The sequence below is a fragment of the Sinocyclocheilus anshuiensis genome, unplaced genomic scaffold (assembly GCF_001515605.1).
Source record: "Sinocyclocheilus anshuiensis isolate Anshui unplaced genomic scaffold, SAMN03320099.WGS_v1.1 scaffold112, whole genome shotgun sequence".
Classification (NCBI taxonomy): domain Eukaryota; kingdom Metazoa; phylum Chordata; class Actinopteri; order Cypriniformes; family Cyprinidae; genus Sinocyclocheilus; species Sinocyclocheilus anshuiensis.
This window is the reverse complement of record NW_015557175.1, coordinates 1,010,709-1,029,350: the sequence shown is the minus strand read 5'-3', so window position 1 is coordinate 1,029,350 and position 18,642 is coordinate 1,010,709. Positions and strand designations below refer to the sequence as shown.

General features: G+C 37.1%; 2 protein-coding genes across 2 annotated transcripts in view; both read left to right on the top strand.

Moving 5' to 3' along the window:
* The window catches only part of LOC107678371 (cytosolic carboxypeptidase 1-like), a 23,235-nt gene extending 8,066 nt beyond the window's left edge, over positions 1 to 15,169 (top strand). Inside the window, exons 4-23 of the mRNA XM_016473609.1 lie at positions 2,548 to 2,615; positions 2,701 to 2,764; positions 3,996 to 4,142; positions 4,269 to 4,427; positions 4,534 to 4,627; positions 4,798 to 4,835; positions 5,899 to 6,107; positions 6,195 to 6,372; positions 6,541 to 6,632; positions 8,831 to 8,950; positions 9,112 to 9,602; positions 10,871 to 10,954; positions 11,664 to 11,750; positions 11,864 to 12,012; positions 12,297 to 12,384; positions 12,526 to 12,670; positions 13,032 to 13,182; positions 14,102 to 14,282; positions 14,932 to 15,061; positions 15,143 to 15,169. Coding sequence (XP_016329095.1) covers positions 2,548 to 2,615; positions 2,701 to 2,764; positions 3,996 to 4,142; positions 4,269 to 4,427; positions 4,534 to 4,627; positions 4,798 to 4,835; positions 5,899 to 6,107; positions 6,195 to 6,372; positions 6,541 to 6,632; positions 8,831 to 8,950; positions 9,112 to 9,602; positions 10,871 to 10,954; positions 11,664 to 11,750; positions 11,864 to 12,012; positions 12,297 to 12,384; positions 12,526 to 12,670; positions 13,032 to 13,182; positions 14,102 to 14,282; positions 14,932 to 15,061; positions 15,143 to 15,169 — 2,702 coding nt within the window. The remainder of the gene's footprint in view (positions 1 to 2,547; positions 2,616 to 2,700; positions 2,765 to 3,995; positions 4,143 to 4,268; positions 4,428 to 4,533; positions 4,628 to 4,797; positions 4,836 to 5,898; positions 6,108 to 6,194; positions 6,373 to 6,540; positions 6,633 to 8,830; positions 8,951 to 9,111; positions 9,603 to 10,870; positions 10,955 to 11,663; positions 11,751 to 11,863; positions 12,013 to 12,296; positions 12,385 to 12,525; positions 12,671 to 13,031; positions 13,183 to 14,101; positions 14,283 to 14,931; positions 15,062 to 15,142) is intronic.
* Positions 15,170 to 16,364: 1,195 nt separating this feature from the next.
* The window catches only part of LOC107678370 (cytosolic carboxypeptidase 1-like), a 12,648-nt gene continuing 10,370 nt past the window's right edge, over positions 16,365 to 18,642 (top strand). Inside the window, exons 1-2 of the mRNA XM_016473608.1 lie at positions 16,365 to 16,376; positions 17,075 to 17,251. Of these exons, the coding sequence (XP_016329094.1) occupies positions 16,365 to 16,376; positions 17,075 to 17,251 (189 nt within the window). The remainder of the gene's footprint in view (positions 16,377 to 17,074; positions 17,252 to 18,642) is intronic.

The window sequence follows — 18,642 nt, the reverse complement described above, 5'->3', positions numbered from 1 at the left end:
TTTTTATTTTTTTTTTATTAATAACTAAAAAAAATATGAATAACATTTATTTTTTCAGTTCAATTCTAAAGCAGATAAAGAAAGCAAAACAGTACTTCCGGTTGCATAAATGTTACATTTTAATTAATTTATGAACTCGGGGCAATTAAATGAATTAAAGATCAAAAAAGAAAAGTTTCGTTTGAAATTTCTTAGCATGTTCTTGCCATTTAGTTGGGGCTGATCTTGTTAGTCTATACTTGGCTCCGTTTTGAAATGCGTTCAGGTTTTTTCTGATCTCTGCGGTTACTCCGTGTCCATTGGAGAGTTGAGAGTGATTGAAAGCATGCGCTGCCTCAGCCTGATGTGTACTGTCCAGCCTTCTGCCGTGTCACCACTTTCTGATTGGCACAGCACTTTTTATTTATGTGTGTGTGTGTGTACATCCATGCTGGGATATGTACCAAGTTTGTTTGCTGTTAATAGTAGATGGAGCGGCTGTGTCTCTCTGTCATTTAAGAGGGATCTTGGCATGCATGACTCAAGCACACTCGATGATATTTAACGGCAGCCAAACTTCTTACTCTTCACGAGGTGTTGATTATAGAAGTTCCAGCGCAGGGTTATAATGTTCTTGACTGCTTTATTTCTTGTGATGTTTCTCAAGTTGTTTTTTAACGTGACTGTGTGGTCTTTAGTCTGTCACTAAAGACATGTTGAGTTTACAGATGCTTCTATCGCACTTTGTGCTCTATTTTTAGGACCTGTCAACATACGTCAATATTTTTGTCAAAGGTTTAGCCTAGAGGTCTCTCTCTCTCTCTCTCTCTCTCTCTCTCTCTCTCTCTCAAAGAGATTTTCATCAGAACAATAAAAGTTTAATACAGCTTTATTTTTTTCGCACATTAATGACTATTGACTAATGACTATTTTTACCATGATTTACAGAAAAAAATGTAATTCAGTGTAACAATAGTTTATATACCAAAAAAATCTTGTCAGGCATATTTAGAACAAGAATCATTAAAAGACTCTATTTAAGGATCACAGTGCAGCCCCCCAAAAACTAATGCATTGCCATTTTACCAATCTTTCCAATATCCTTAACCACTAGGTTTTACCCTTTTGTCAACAAGAAGTTTTAATAATTTAAAATATAATCAAATTTAGTATGAGTACTTTTTCTTTTATATATTTTAATAAGTACAGGTCAGAATAAGTATGTTTGCATAAATATATGTGTTACGCTGAATGAATATGGAGCATTATTTCACCCATATTTTGACATTTTATTTTCACAAAAGTTATTTCAAAATTAAAAATAGACACTTTAGTTGCATTTAATATGCTTTCTATGTATATAAAATCACTTATGTAAATAAAATTTGATGCAAACACCAAAATGGGATGTCTCACCTTTTGAAAAAAAAATGTTGATTATAAAGTAATATTGTGAAATATTACAATTTAAAATAACTGTTTTCCATTTGAATAAGTTTAAAAATTTCTGATCCTAATATAATATATCTAATTCTAATATGCTGATTTGCTGCTCAATAAATATTTATTATTAGTAGTAGTAGTAGTATTAATGTTGAAAAAAGTTGTTCTGCTTCATATTTATATAGAAACTGCTTTAAAAAAAAGATAAATGTATTTACTGTCACTTTTTATCAATTTAATGAAACCCCCGTAATTAAAGTATTCATTTTGTTCAGGAGATCTAAGCATAGAATTATTTTTAATATTTTATTTAGGCCTCCATATAGCCTGAATTAGGCTACTAATAGGCTACCGATAATGCAAAATTATGATTCAGCTGTTACTGAGGCAGATCCTCACACACAGACACACACACACACACACAGACACAGACACGCACACACACAGACACACACACAGACACAGACACAGACAGACACACACGCACACAGACACACACGCACACACACGCACACAGACACACAGACACACACGCACACACACACACACAGACACACAAACGCACACACAGACACACACACACACACCTCTGTTGGCCGAATGCCATTCTAAAACATTTCAGTTATTCAAGGCCTGTGTCATAAAAGGCTCTTTACCGCTTATGTTCTCAGCTCTCTGCCAAGGAGACATTTCTTGAATGCTACATGGCTACTGGATTTTAAATGTGTAAAATGTTTCAGGACAAAATAAAAACACATAATGCTAAACTTCTCACTGAATTGAACCTAAAATGCAAGTCCTACTGTATGGTGGTAGTTTAGTGGTCTAGTCATCTGAAGGTCACCAGTTCAAACGAATAAACTAGTCACTGAGCAGGGTTAATTAAGTTAACATGACTTGTTCCTATACTTTGATGTATAGGGGCCCAGTTGTGGTACTCAACAATAATATGAGAAATCAATAAAGCCATCAAATGATCAGTTATGAGAAAATATGGATAAACAGATCTATAGTCATCATAGATTATGCCCCTTTATTGTTGGAATGTGTTTTTGATTATTGTAATTGAAACACACCAGTTGAATCATGGGTGGTGTGTTAAGAGTATGTTTGGTCATGTTTCAGAGAAGACCTGTAGGGAGGTGACATCTAAAGGCTCTGGCGGGATGGAGGTCATTCTGTCGTCTCTGGAGGTACTGATGACTTTAATCACATCCGTTTCATCGCAGCTCAAGTTGAAGTGCTTTTCAGCTGCTAATCCACTTGTTTTTTCTCCAGAATACACAGGACATGCAGACCACTCTCAATATCCTCGCTATCTTGAATGAACTGTTGACTGTGGGTGAGTTTCAGTGTTGTTATTGTTGACTAAAACTGTTATAATTTGTTTTTGTTCATTGAAATAAAGCTGAAAAAATAGAATTAAATCAAATATTGGTCACGCTATATGTTAAGGTCCAATTCTCACTATTAACAAACCATTAACTATGACTTTTGCTTCAATAAACTATTGAATTAACTATGAATTAATTCATTTGCTTTAAGTACTAATAAACAGCTGTTATAATAATACAACTATTATGTTAATATTAGATGCCAAACTTAACCCTGAAAAGCATCCTGTATCATTTGATACCCAAAATTCTAAGGCCTCTTACCATCATGATCAAATACACAATTTATACCATTAACTTTTATATTGGTAGTAATATTTCAAAAACACTTACTGTACTAAAGCAGCTTAGATTTACTTGATTATACATATTCATCAGTTTTTTGGGGTTTTTTTGGAAAAAATTGTTTTAAATATGATCATCAGGCTCTTGAGGGTCATTTATTTGTTTTATTTCTCAGTCATCATTGAATTGCGTTGCATTGAATGTTTTGCCCCACAATAAAAACTATAGAGCTTTGATCATAAAACTAAGCATTTGAATATCATCTTACTAAGACATATTATTGGGAGATATAGAGTGACTGATAGTTATGCATGTACTGTATGTACAGTAAATAATCTGCTATACTGTTATAAAGATTTCATTGATTTAAATTACAAGCTATCAGAATTTCTTAATTTTTGGTCATATAAATATCAGCAACTGCACCGAATTGTATATTTTGCTCAGTTTGGGCCTCTGAATAAAACTGAGGTGTTTTTTTTAACCACCTCAAGTCTGAGCCCTTTATTTTTACTATATCATACTTTATGAGCCATAAACGCCTGATGTATTAAATATGATACTCGACAAAAACACATTTATCTGTTTGCTTGTTTTGTTTTTGTTTGTTTGTATTTTGTCTAAAGGTTCAAAACACTTTTCCATTTCAAAAAATATGATTTTTGTTAGATTATTTCATATGTCAGGCTTTGCGGGGTTAAACTTAAAAAAAATTCAAACTAAACTAAAAATTAAAAATGACTAAAACTGATATAAAGAAAGAAAATTAAAGCTGAATAGAAATATAAAAATAATACAAATTACATAAAATACAAAAACTTTAAATAAAATTCAAATTCAAATGAAATGTGAAAATATGAAAGCAGGCGTGATCTTGCTGCTGTGTTTGTTTAGGTGGAGGCCGCAGGACCGGGGTGTTTGTGTCTAAAGGAGGAACAGCCATTCTGCTGCAGCTGCTGGTGAGCTCCAGCAAAGACCCTCCGGCCAATGAGGAACTAATGCTTCACATTCACTCTCTACTGAGCAAAGTCGGCCTCAAAGGTACGAGGACACCAGAACTACTCTTGATTTAGCTTTGCCAAACACTAGATTTGGTACAATCCAAACATTTTCTTGTGAATATAGATTTATCTTTTCATCTGTTTGAATCTGTGGACAAATGAACAGTTCCCAGTGACATCACTTCCTCTTCAGACAGGAAGTTTGGCGTAAAAGCGCATCTGAACGGGGCTCTGAATGTGACTTTGAATCTAGTGAAGCATAATCTGCAGAACTACAAGCTGTTGCTGCCGTGCCTTCAGGTGCTTCGGGTCTACTCAAGCAACTGTACGTTCACTCACTTTATGTGCTCTGTAGTGCATTTACAATAAGGATTACGTGTCTTTAGTGCATCACTACAGCGAGGCATTCGTGAAATTGTCTTTTCTTGTAGTGGTAAATGCAGTGTCGCTGGGAAAGAGTGGCGCTTTGGAGATCATGTTCGAAATCATCGGACCCTTCGGCAAAAAGAGCACCACTCTGCTGAAGTATGTCATGTGTGTTCATGTTTACCAGATCTGAGAAACATATAATTGTTACAAGAATGGTACTGGTCACCAAATATGTGGTGACGACAAAAAATGTGATTCACTTGTTGTTGTTTTTTCTTTATTTGTTTGATTGATTCGATTAATTCATTTGGTCTTTTCCAAAACAGGGTGGCTTTGGACACACTGGCGGCATTACTGAAGTCTGGTAAGATGCCTGCTTGGATGATTGTCACACAGCCTGTCAAGAACAAGTTAATATGACCAAAATACAAAGAAAGACATACAAATATAAATTGTGTTATTTAAATTGTAAGGGTGATGAAATCAGGGTAGTTTGTTGTACTACTTTTAATTTAGGCACTGTTTATTCCCATTATTCTTATTACAGTAATAAGAATAATGGGAATAACACACACACACAAATGAAAAAAAAAAATCAATCAATCATAAAGATACATTATGGCAATGAAAATATACATGGATATAGTGCTTAATTAGAATGAAAATAGTGTCTTAATGTCCATACAAATAAAATGTATTATTGTTTTACTATTGATTTTTGGAAATATTCCAAGTATTATATTATTGGGCATATTTTTACCCCTTTATCTTCCTTATTTATTTGTCAAGAATTAAGAATGAATTACCTTTTTATACAAAATTCATGAGTTATATATTATATTTTATTTATTTATTATAATATAATATTATATTTATTTATTTTATTATTTATTTATATTTATATTAAATATTACTGTTATATATTCTATATATGTTTGGGGTCAGTATTTAATATTTTTATTCAGCAAGAATACATTAAATTGATCAAAATTGACAGTAAAGGCTTTCACGTCGTAAAATAACATTTCTATTTCAAATTATTTCTGTTCTTTTAAACATTCTATTCATCAAAAAATCCTGAAATAAGCTGTATCACGGTTTCCACAAAAATATGAAGCAGTACAACTGTTTCAAGATAATCAGAAATGTTTCTTGAGCAGCAAATCAGCATATTATAGTGATTTCTGAAGGATCATGTGACACTGAAGACTGGAGGAATGATGCTGAAAATTCAGCTTTACATCACAGGAAAAAATTACATTTTAAAATATGTTTAAATATAGAGCATAAACAAAAAAAAAACGTACCGACCCCCAGCATTTTTTAACGGTACAGTATATACAGTATATATACAGCTAGTACAACACATGTTGTTGCAGCTCAGTTAGTGCCATCTATCACAGCTCTCTTGTGAGTGTGCTCTTCAGGAATGAATGCCTGTCGGGCAGTGGACAGAGGATACCTTCCCACGCTACTCGCAATCTACCAAGATTGGCACCGCAATGATACACGCCACTGCCATGTGGTCATCCGCAAGAGCATTCTGGGATGCATCAAAAACCTCACTAACATTAAGCTTGGCAGGAAGGCCTTAATTGATGCCAATGGGATGAGGATCCTTTACAACACATCCACTGTATGAAAGTGTTGGATAAAATTGTATTTCATTTTTACTCTCATGGAAGTATACAGTATAAAGTGATATAACTGTGATGTGTTTCAGGAGTGCCTGCCTGTCCGGACACTGGATCCACTGGTCAATACCTCCAGCCTAATTATGAGGAAGTGCTTTCCAAAGAACCGCCTACCACTGCCTACTATTAAAAGTGTCTTTCACCACCTGCTACCACACATACCAGCTGGTGGACCAGTGGCGCAGCTGTACAACCAGCCGCCTGGAGGTAAAACACACTTATTTATGTCTCCTTACAGAAGTAAAATTGGTTGCAAATTCTGTTTCATGTCCCCCCCACTCACTTCTTTGTACGCAGTGTTAGAAACTGGTATTAAATGTTGGTTGTCAGTGATGTTTGACGTGAGTGGTAACGGATCTCTGTCTTCGGTGTTAGTGGATGATGTAGTTGATGAGAATGAAGCCACGGAGGTCGACACAGAAAATGACACGGAATATGAGGAGGACGAAACCGGTCACAAAACACAGGTATTATGATCTCATTAAACTTCACTAAAATTCTAGTGGTCAGCCGACCAACATCTACAGGACAGGATGACTGATGGCCAATATAATGATTTTATATTGGTGAATCTCAAGGGACATGTTTGAGTAATATCAGAACGGCTGTGATTCGGCCGCAGGTAATCACAGCGTGCTGATATACAGCCGTATTACATGGCTACGAGTGTGATATTGTGTTTATACAACAGTTCGACGGCACAAGTGTGTAAATACATAAGAAAAACAACAACGGAGTGTCTTTTAAAACGCTCTTTTGTGCAGAACTACTTCCTTCCGCCACAGATTCAAATCTCAGTTTGACAGTTTAACAGCTGAGCTCAAGATCCGTTACTAATTCGAAAACGTCACTTTAGAACTTTAGTAACGAAGGAACGTTGAGTTGCTTCATTGAAAGCTTGTTGTATCACTGTATTAAAAGCTCTCTGTATTATATGTAGAGTATTATGAGAGAGAGATTGACTGAGCGAGTGTGATTACCTGCATCTGATCCAGCATTCATTCTTCAGCTCAATCTCATATTCACAATAAAACATGAGTTTGAATGTCCGCTGAGGAAAGCGATATCTTTGTCGTACTGTCCTTTCATCTGTTAAGGGTGATTTCTGATGACAGCGCTGAACAGTGTGTTTGTTGGCTGCGTCTTACAAGCTGTTGTAGAAAGTAAAAATAACTTCCTTGTTTACAACCCTGTTTCAGTCTCTTTCAATACAAAAGTCTTTACTGCTGACTCACTCATAAAAACAGTCTCTTGTCGCCATTTAATGGCGGAATAATGTAACTAAAACTATTTTCAAATAGACGTTATCTTTATTAAGAAACCGCATATTTGAAGTCCTAACAAGTACATTCTCGCCTAAAAACTCTTAAAACTACATTCTGTGACACAAAAACAGTATTATTTATAAAATGATAGTGGATTTGGGCGTCCACCATGACACTTTCTGTGAGAAATACTGCAAGCGGAGTGATACAAACAGTGGAACGGTTGGAGTGCTGTTGTGATAATACAGTTTGATAGCTTAATAATACAAATTTATTGTATAATTTTTATTTATCTTGTGGAGTGTATGTAACCATCTGTGAAGTAGCTTATTCATGAAATACTAAATAATAATATTACTATTATTAGCCTAATTTCATACTAAATGAAAAATAACAATTTTCATGATCCCTCTTATTTTCAAATGATTAAAAATAAATAAATATAAAATATGTATACATTTTCTCACCCCAATTTTGATTAATGTAATAATACAATTTTAATAGCTTAATAATATAATTTAATGATATAATTTTCTTTAAGGAACTTTTAGGCATTTTTTGTGAAGTACAGTACAAATACAGTGTATTAGTATTTATTAATATTTTGAATTAGCTTTTATTTTTACATTTTCTGTTTTCATGTTAATTTTAGTTGAAGTAATTTAAAGTAATTAATTTGACTAATTAATTAAAAAACTTACTTAGTTATTTTATTATGTGCCTTTGTCATTTTTGTTAGTTTTCTTTTAATATTTCAATTTATCTTACTTTTTTTCTTTTTTTTTTCAGTTTTTAGTACTTCCAAGCCTGAAACGGTTATCGGCTGATTATAATAATTTTTAAATGACCAAATATCAGCCAGCTCATTGTTTGGAAGATATACCGGTCTGTTGCTAACTAATTCTTTAACCCAGATTTGATGAGACTGTTGGATCCTGAATGAAGAGACCGGGAGTCCGGGGTGGAGGTGAAGAGTCTTTTATTAATGTCGCTTACTAGTCAAGTGTCACATGAGAAGCGGCCCATGAGAAGAGGAGAAGTGGCCAAGAACACAGAAATCACAACTGCGTATATTTCCCTCTCTGCCTGCTCAAGCATTGGCATGCGTCCCAGTTCCCGGGTGCACCATGTACTTGTTTATCAGTTCTTATCAAAAACATAGGATGTAGTTCAGCCTTGCATATGAAACTATGACTCTATGTTGCACAGTATGAGAAGATTGAAGACTGAAAATATTAAAAGCATATGTTCCCACAGGATGGTGTTCTATCACACAGCATTTACACAATCCTATACAATGATCTGCTGTTTCTACTCATAGGCCTAAATGTGGTTCAGATTATTTGTAAAAGAGCAATCAAAAAACTGATTTTATAATTGATGTTTGTTATGCATTGCAGAATGATGATGACATAGAGACAGATATCAGAAAACTGCGGCCCATACAGGTGAATACACGTCCGTTCGATGAGCTCAGAGCCTACGAGTATTTCTGTCGGGAATTCAGTGAGAATTTTGAGGTGAGGACACTTCTGATTAAATGATAATAAGGCAATAAAAATGCCATTGATTGCAAAATAGCAGACACAAAAATTATTGTCCTAAATAATAGCTTAACTTTTGTAACGTGACTGTCCCTCTCTTAATCATCAAGGATGATCACTTTCTGTTTTGTTCTCAGGAGGATGACTTTGAAAGCCCCAGATCCATCAACCCTCCATCAAGCGTTAACTCAGAGCTTCATCGTCCCATCATCATTCCCACCACGCCGAGCTCCTTGGGGCCTCAAAACAGACGTCCACTGCGAGAGGACCTTCTGACGCCCAAGTCAGATGAATCACCTCTGGAGCTGGACAGCATTTCCATATCAAAAAGGCCAGAGGGCACAGCGGACCCCGATCTGGTCTGTAGTTTGGGCCGCCTGGTTCTAGATGCTGGCGTGAATGGAGACTCTGTGGATGGGCCTCAGGAGGAGGGCGGGGAGCAAGCGGTGCTGGAAGTGCCAGACACCGCAGCACTGCTGCCGCTGCACGACCCTGACCTTTACTTAGAGATGGTGAAGAGCACCCGCTCAGTACCCGCCTACACAGAAGTGGCTTATCCAGATTACTTTGGGCATGTGGCTCCCAACCTCCGCGAGCCCATTCTAGAGAGGGTTTATGGTGTGCAGAGGTACTACACAAATGGTTTACTACCTTTTTGCTGTGAAATACTGTACTTGAAATGTTAAAGGAATAGTTCACATAAAACTGAAAATTTGCTGAAAAATAACTCACCCTCAGGCCATCCAAGATGTAGATGAGTTTGTTTCTTCATCAGATTTGGAGAAATGTAGCATTACATCACTTGCTCACCAATGGATCCTCTGCAGTGAATGGGTGCCGTCAGAATGAGAGTCCAAACAGCTGATAAAAACATCACAATAATCTACAAGTAATCCACACCACTCCAGTCCATCAATTAAAGACTTGTGAACTGAAAAGCTGTGTGTTTTTGACTTCAAACCCTTACTTGTGGCTAAAATATGAGTCTTATCCATATCGCTGTCTTCAGTGAAAAAGTAGTCTTATCTGAATCAGGAGAGAAATATGCTCAGATCAAGCACCGTTTGCAAGCCAAAACGGTGCAAAGCATTTCTGAACAAATATGTCAGTGGATTTTGATGTAAAAGGACAACAGAGGATGGACTTTTCACTGGAGGAAGCGTTATTATGGATTATGGACTCATATTTTGGCTGCAGTGACAGTTTAAAGTTAAACAAATATTAATGATGAATTTATTTCTTAGAAGCATGCAGCTTTTCACTTCACAAGATGTTAACTGATGGACTGGAGTGGTGTGGATTACTTACTGTGATGTTTTTATCAGCTGTTTGGCGTCTCATTCTGTCGGCACCCATTCTCTGCAGAGGATTCATTGGTGAGCAAGTGATGTAATGCTACATTTCGCCAAATCTGATGAAGAAACAAACTCATCTACCGTACATCTTGAATGGTACATATTCAGCTAATTCTCATTTTTGTCTTATTGTGTGAACTATTTATTCTTATTTAATAAAGTCTTATTTAAAGCAGTTCTATGCCATATTCCAAACCTGTATGTGTTTTTTTGTTTTTGTCCCGTGGAACACAAAAGGAGATGTTCAGCAGAATGTTCACACTGCTCTTTTTCTATACAACAAATGCCAGGGGTTGTCACGTTTAAAAAACACCATAAAAGCATCAAAGTTGTCCCCATCACTATATTCCCAATCTTCTGAAGAGTTTTGTGTGACGATCAGACCAAATTAAGTAAGTTATAGACAGCTCCTGGTTTGTATGGAAAAGAAGGTTTATCAGAATGTCTCATTTTGTGCTCCATGGTTGAAAGTAAGTTGACAAAACGACAGAATTTTTTATTTTTCAATGAACTATTCACTTAAGACATTCTTTTTCAACAGAACGAAGATTTTCCAGGACATTGAGAGGCTCATTCATTCCAGTGACATCCTCGATAAAGTCGTGTATGACTTGGACAATCAGAGGTCAGTGTTCACAAGAAACCGAAGTAAACTGTCCTGCTAGGATGAGCTAAACAAATTCAAGTGGGCTTAGACATAACCAAGCAAATATTTAATTTAAAAAACTAACATTAGGGGTAGGCAAGTATTTTTATTGCAGTTTTCTAAAATATATAATTTTGTAACAACAACACATTTACATTACAACATTACACATTTTTTGTTATGGAAACTGATTCAAAAATCAATATTAATCAAATAAAAGTAATGAAAGGTAGTTTATGGAATATAGGTAAGATAATTTTTTTATTTTTATAGGTAAGAATTTTAGATTTTTATAGTCATGTGAAACAAAATTATATTTAAAAATAATAAGTGTTGTAGTTTTTATTATTTTTATTTACATTTTTGTGTTTTTTATTTATTTATTTTTTACTATTTATTTACTTTTTTGTTTGGAATGAACACCCATTTGCTATCATGGAGCTGCATTTTGCACAATGTGAAACAATACTAATTAATCATATCCTCAGGTATATATCAGGCCAAACACTAACTGTTGACAGTAATGCCACTTTTCAGTTTTTTTTTTTTTTGGATAGGAATTGAATTATGAATTAAAAAAGGGGGAAAATACATATATTTATAGTTTCAGACACACCCAGGCTATTGTCTTTTGTTTTTCTGAGTTATTCAAAACGCTTGAATCTTCGATATAAAAATGTTCTTTCAGTTGTCCAGTCATTGACAACGGCGAGTCTCTGAAGTTCAACTCTAAGTTTGAGTCTGGAAACCTACGGAAAGCAGTACAAGTCAGAAAGTATGTGCAAAATTAAAGTATAAGCTTTTTTTGTTGTATAAATGTGCTTTTCATGAAATGAAGCCGTTACTTTTTTTTTTTCATTTCTGTGTATTGCCTGTTTCTGTCGGTAGGTTTGAGTATGACTTGATCTTGAACTCCGATATCAATAGTAATCACTACCACCAGTGGTTCTATTTCGAGGTGGGCAATATGCGTCCTGGAGTTCGTTATCAATTCAACATAATCAACTGTGAGAAGTCCAACAGCCAATTCAATTATGGTGGGTCATTTCAAGCATTAGTTCAGAAACAAACTCGACTCAAGTTCACAAACACATATACATGTCTGTGCCATTAACCTGGATTATTAAGTAACCTAGTACTAAGTGTTATGAATAGTTCTAGAGCTAAAAGCCATTGTGTGCACGTATTTACGTAGAGTATGTTTAGGTGCTGCTGTTCCATATTCCACTATTTGCATGTTCTTGGTCAGCCCATCTCTAACCAACTTCAACTTCAGAGAGTGTGTTTGTCAGATTTCTGATTTCCTTCTCTGGTGTGACAGGTATGCAAGTGCTCATGTACTCTGTACAGGGCGCCATCAACGGCAGCCCCCATTGGGTTAGAACAGGATCGGACATCTGTTACTACAAGTAAGAACCATCATTTCCATGTTGTCCCATTACTATTATATTTTAGTTTTTAAAAATAAATTGATTTGTGGGTTATCGTGCATTGGAAATACAGTTAAGATTTAAAAAAATTCAAATTGACCTCTATTCCTATCTACCCAGGAATCATTTCTCACGAAGCTCCATTGCAGCCGGGGGTCAAAAGGGCAAATCGTACTTCACCTTGACCTTCACTGTGACCTTTCAGCATAAAGATGATGTTTGCTACTTTGCCTACCATTACCCATACACCTGCTCAATGCTGAAGGTACTATACAAATGTACCCTCCCTAAATTGATGCATCTGATGTGCAGTTCATCAGAGTATACCAGTTTTGGTGCATAGAGCTGTGTCCTATATAGACTGTTTATTGTATACTATGATGTACTGTAGCCATTTTTTACCTTAATATTTAGTATTACTGTTGGAGCTGTGGACTAGTGATTTTGTGCACAGCTCGTTTAGTATGGCAATGCTAGCCCAGTAAGCATACTTCAGAAAATGGATACTATCAGAGTGCATATGCCATTTTTTAATATACCATGATATTATCATCACCCTAATCTTGTACGCTGTATAGTAGGATGCAAAGTAGGATTCTGTTTGATTTTGTTCCTCGATTGTTTAGATGCATCTGCAGAAGTTGAGTGCTTTGCGTACTGCTCAGATCTACTACAGACAGGATGATCTGTGTGAAACGCTGGGAGGAAACAGCTGTCCCCTGCTCACCATCACAGCCATGCCAGAATCCTCCAGCAATGACCACATCAGCCAGTTCAGTATGTATCACGCACACAAGAACATCTCTGATAAACTTACAGCCATAGCGGTATAGCTTATCAGTTCATTGGGTAAGAAACAGCATGCCCTCTTAATTGCACTCACTCTCATGAACACTATCATATGTATATTCTCATGCATTCTTGCATACACACTCATAGGTACTTGCTTTCCTGAACACTCACTTGAACGCTCTCACGCAGGCTCACATGCACCCAGTTTCGTGAACATTAACATGTCATGCACGCTCACATGCACTCACTCTCATGAACACTCTTACATGTATCCTCATGCACGCTCACGCTCATTAACACTTTTCATGCATCCACATGCATACTCGCATGAATTCTGACATACGTCCTCATGCATGCATCCACTTTCATAAACACTCACTCTCATGCTCTCTTTCTGATGAACTTTCTCACATACACTGTCATGCACTGTGGCATGCACTTTGAGTGCACCTGTGCATAGACTCATTCAAGCACTCTCCCATGCATTCTTGAGTGCACCTGTGCATAGACTCATTCAAGCACTCTCCCATGCGTTCTTGCATGCACCTGCGCATGCGCTCATTCAAGCACTCTCCCATGCATTCTTGCATGTACCTGCGCATGCACTCATTCAAGCACTGTCCCATGCGTTCTTGCATGCACCTGCGCATGCGCTCATTCAAGCACTGTCCCATGCGTTCTTGCATGCACCTACGCATTCGCTCATTCAAGCACTGTCCCATGCATTCTTGCATGCACCTGTGCATGCTCTCACTGAGGCACTCTCCTATGGATTCTTGCATGCGCTCACTCAGGCACTCTCCCATCCATTCTTTTATGCAAACTGTCAATAATGAGATTGTCATTTCAGCCTCTGTGAATAGGTGTGGCACGCTTAGCTATACTGTAATGTGAATGTTTGTAGAAAGCCGTCCAGTGGTGTTTCTGTCTGCGCGGGTGCATCCTGGAGAGACTAACTCTAGCTGGGTGATGAAGGGCACTCTAGAGTTTCTCATGAGCTGCAGTCCTCAAGCCCAAAGTCTACGAGAGAGCTACATCTTCAAAATCATCCCCATGCTCAACCCTGATGGCGTCATCAATGGAAAGTATGTCAACAAACAAAAAAAATCACCTCCACGTTCTATTTTGGTTCTGCAAATGGAAGTTTTTGGTAGTGTTAATGATACTGATTTAAAGTATTTACCCTTACATTCATCACTTCCAAATAGTGGGTTTAATATTTTATGACTATATAATGTCTAAGACTGTCAATTTAAGATGTTAATGTGATGCAATTATTTATGGGGGGAAAATGGCTTGTTAAAATTATTAACTCATTTAATGCACCACATCTGGCCCAAAATGATATAGTTCAGCAATATCACACAAGCTGCACAAATAGCTGCACAAACTGGTTGAATGAATGACTGAATACCAACTACTGGTGGTTTTAGTTGTATATTTGGAGTATCATTTCATTTTTAAAAAGAAATAATTTAAACCCATTAAGGCCCGTTTAAAACCCTTTAATCTTATTTATACAATTGTAATTGTTGTGTAAATGCATTCATGCCACTTCTGAACTGTCTGTGTAAATATGCTTAAATGCCACTTCAGATGCAGCATCTGAAAACAATGTTATGGCCACGTTGTAGCCTTAAACGTTTATGTGTAACAAATTTGAATCATCAAGCATTCTTCACACGCTTTATCTGTAATCACATATTTCCAATCTTCTTTGTTTTCACTCTGCAGTCATCGTTGTTCTCTGAGTGGGGAGGATCTGAACAGACAGTGGCAGAGCCCCAATGCCGAGCTGCACCCCACCATCTACCACGCCAAGAGTCTCCTGCAGTACCTCAGAGCTACAGGAAGAACTCCTCTGGTGAGAGAGCATCACGCTGTACATGAGAGAATGGTTTAATGACACCAGCAGGGCGTTATTCTCTTAACTGTGTGTGTTTAGGTGTTCTGCGACTATCACGGCCATTAACTTAATAAAGAAACAAAAAGAAATATGACCCTTTGCCATTAAAAACCAAAACTGAACTATTTTAATAGCTGTGTAATGGGGAAGAGAGAGAGAGAGAAGACACGGGATCCAGTCAGACTCAGGCCAAGAATTCTCATAAAGCTGTTGGACAAGGGCCGGGCCCATGCAGGGCTCTATTCGTTCCCTCGTTGCCCCCAAACTGCCGGGGCCCATATGCACCTGCATACCCTGCATAACCAGACGCTATGCCACTGATCTTATTTGTTCTTATCTGTTCATAAAAGTTTTATGTTTAATATAAGCGACTTTGTCATTGTAGCATTGTTGATGTTGTGTGTGTGTGTGTTTCATTAAGAGTAATATTGAATCAACCTTAAGAATTAATTTTGTTTCAAGAATAGGAAAGACCTAACGTTAAAGATCAAGCTAAGCGCTACAGATGTGAGAATGCGAGATTTGTTGCTGCTGAGGTAGACGCTCTCGCTCTTTCTCTGCTGTCTGTAGAAATTGTTGTTAATTCTTAATTTTTTGTACGGCAGAGACATGTTACAGGTTATAATATAATCCAAAAATCATGGCAACAAATGATTTTTTAAGTCAGTTTAATACGTTTAATCAGTTGAAACGACGTTCACAGTCAATTTGATTCAACTTAACTCATATTTAACTGTTGCTTCTTGTCATTATAGGCTTAGGCTACTTTTTTCAATGAATTTTAATGAATATACTAATTAATAAAATGAATATTATTTATTTTGTATTACATATTGTTCATTCATTTATTTTTAACACCACACCCCCAGCACCCCCATTTTTTCGTGGGCTACACTCCAGTGGGTGCTGCAGCACCCCCAGCAGCCCTACTTCCCACGGTAATGAATTCATGATACCTCTATACCTGCTCGCAGGTTTAGTAGCAGCAAACAGTCCAAATGACCGTGTAAAAGAAAACAGACTGGCTGTATTTCACTTTTATTTGAGCAGATTATCTCAATAGTAATGACTAAACTCCAACTTTCATGTTTGCTGGTGTTTTCAGCTCATCAGTGCATTTTTCTGTAATGTAGAGAGAGCTAGTGTGCAAGGTTGCCAGGTTGGGGAAGATTAAGTAAACCACTGGGTGGAAAATATATTGATTTATGAAAAAAGATCTGATTGGGGGATTTTAAACTCTTAACATCTGGCATCTGCAACCATGAAAGCTTGTGTAGGCTTGTTACTAATGCAAGATAACGGCAAATAACCAAATATCGCAAATATAAGGCAAATATCGCAGATGATTATGTTTAATAAATCGAGAGAATCAGAAATCGTGATCACGATTGAAATATGATTTATCATGCAGCCCTGACTGAATTGAACCAACACTGACCTGACTTGAGCTAAATAATGACACTATTGTCTTTTAGAGCTATTGTCTCCATAGTTGAGTTTTCATAATTGATTCTGCTTTTTTCCTGTTTGTTTTTGTGAAGCTGCTTTGGGACAATTTGTATTGTTCAAAGCGCTATTGAAATAAAGGTGACTTGACTTATGTCATTTTTGGAGTTTAAAATTTTTGGGTCATATTAAATAGACAAAAACAGCTTAAGCATTATTCAAATATCTTATTTTCACAGACTAAAGTCGGTCATAAGATTTTGGAATGGCATGGGGACGAGTAAATGACAGAATTTATATTTCTGGGTGAATTAATCTTTTAAAAGTACAGCAACATAAACCGTTTGTTTAATTCTAAGGCTCAAAGAGATCGTAGAAAATTATTGTGTAAAAAAAATAATAATAATAATAAATAAATAGATTGACCAACCTGAAAAAAAAAAAAACATTACTCTTTATCAGTGTTGATCTCGTCAAGTAAATTAGCTGAAGTTGAAGATGCTCATTGTGCTTCATGTGTTTTAGACTCTGCCTAAGGTGCTGTCTCAGATGGCTCCAGTGTTCAGTGTGTCCAGCTGCAGTTTTGTAGTCGAATGCTCCAAAGAGGCCACGGCGCGAGTGGTGGTGTGGAGAGAGATCGGAGTCCAGCGCAGCTACACCATGGAGAGCACGCTGTGCGGCTGCGACCAGGGCAAATACAAGGTGAGGGGGGGCTCTTTTCAGTGAAGCGCTAACATGTTTTTGTTCTTATTTACAAAAAAAAAAACTTAATTTCAAGCCTTCTTTTTATCAGGAATATTTCAAATTTTTTTAAGGTGACGTATCTTGAAAATCTGACTTTTCCAGGTTTTAAGTGCTATAATCAGGTCCCCGGCGCATCTACCAACTAAGGAAATGTGAAAAAGATTAACCCAGTAACTTTGTTTTGGTAAGCCTTTTTCTGCAAGCGTCTGAATAAACGAGCGCGTCTGATTTCGCTCGCTTGGTGACGTGGCAAAGGGATCTCATTATAATATTACCGCCCCTTAATCTGCACGTTTCGCAAGCGATCACGGTGTAATGCCATGGTGAAAGTTTGAGCAAAACATGCTAACTGTTCTGTCTTTGGCTGCACAGACGAGCACAGAACACTGTTTAGAGTCCCAGCCTCAGAGGAGACAAGAGAGCAGTGGATTTATTGTTTAATTTAATGTATATTGCTGCTGCCACACAGATCTAAAATAAACATGCGATTTAAACCCAGCTGTTTACCTTCATAGACATTAACCGACTGTTCCCTTTCGATACTACACTCGTACTGCGTCTTTGCTAGACGCTATGGGAAAAAGTCCTTTTTTTCTCCCGAACTGAAGCCTTTTTCAATCATGCAGTGAAACTGCACGGCCATTGGTTCGTGCAGTATGTTTTTAAAAAACGAACCAATGGCTCGGCAGTGGTACTGCACAAACCTATGGCAGCGAAGCCCGTGTAGTCATCTGGCTATATAAGCAGCCAATTCGCCATAGGATTCAGATTTCTTCTCCTTCAGTGATGACGACGTTCTTCGCGATCTCCGCTGACTGAAGAGCTTGCCGTTGACACGACTCTGCAGTGGATTAAGCTGGACCACTGTCCAGCTGCAGTTTTGTAGTCGAATGCTCCAAAGAGGCCACGGCGCGAGTGGTGGTGTGGAGAGAGATCGGAGTCCAGCGCAGCTACACCATGGAGAGCACGCGCGACCAGGGCGACCAGGGCAAATACAAGGTGAGGGGGGGCTCTTTTCAGTGAAGCGCTAACATGTTTTTGACAAAAAAAACAAAAAAAAAAACTTAATTTCAAGCCTTCTTTTTATCAGGAATATTTCAAATTTTTTTAAGGTGACGTATCTTGAAAATCTGACTTTTCCAGGTTTTAAGTGCTATAATCAGGTCCCCGGCGCATCTACCAACTAAGGAAATGTGAAAAAGATTAACCCAGTAACTTTGTTTTGGTAAGCCTTTTTCTGCAAGCGTCTGAATAAACGAGCGCGTCTGATTTCGCTCGCTTGGTGACGTGGCAAAGGGATCTCATTATAATATTACCGCCCCTTAATCTGCACGTTTCCACCCACGGCG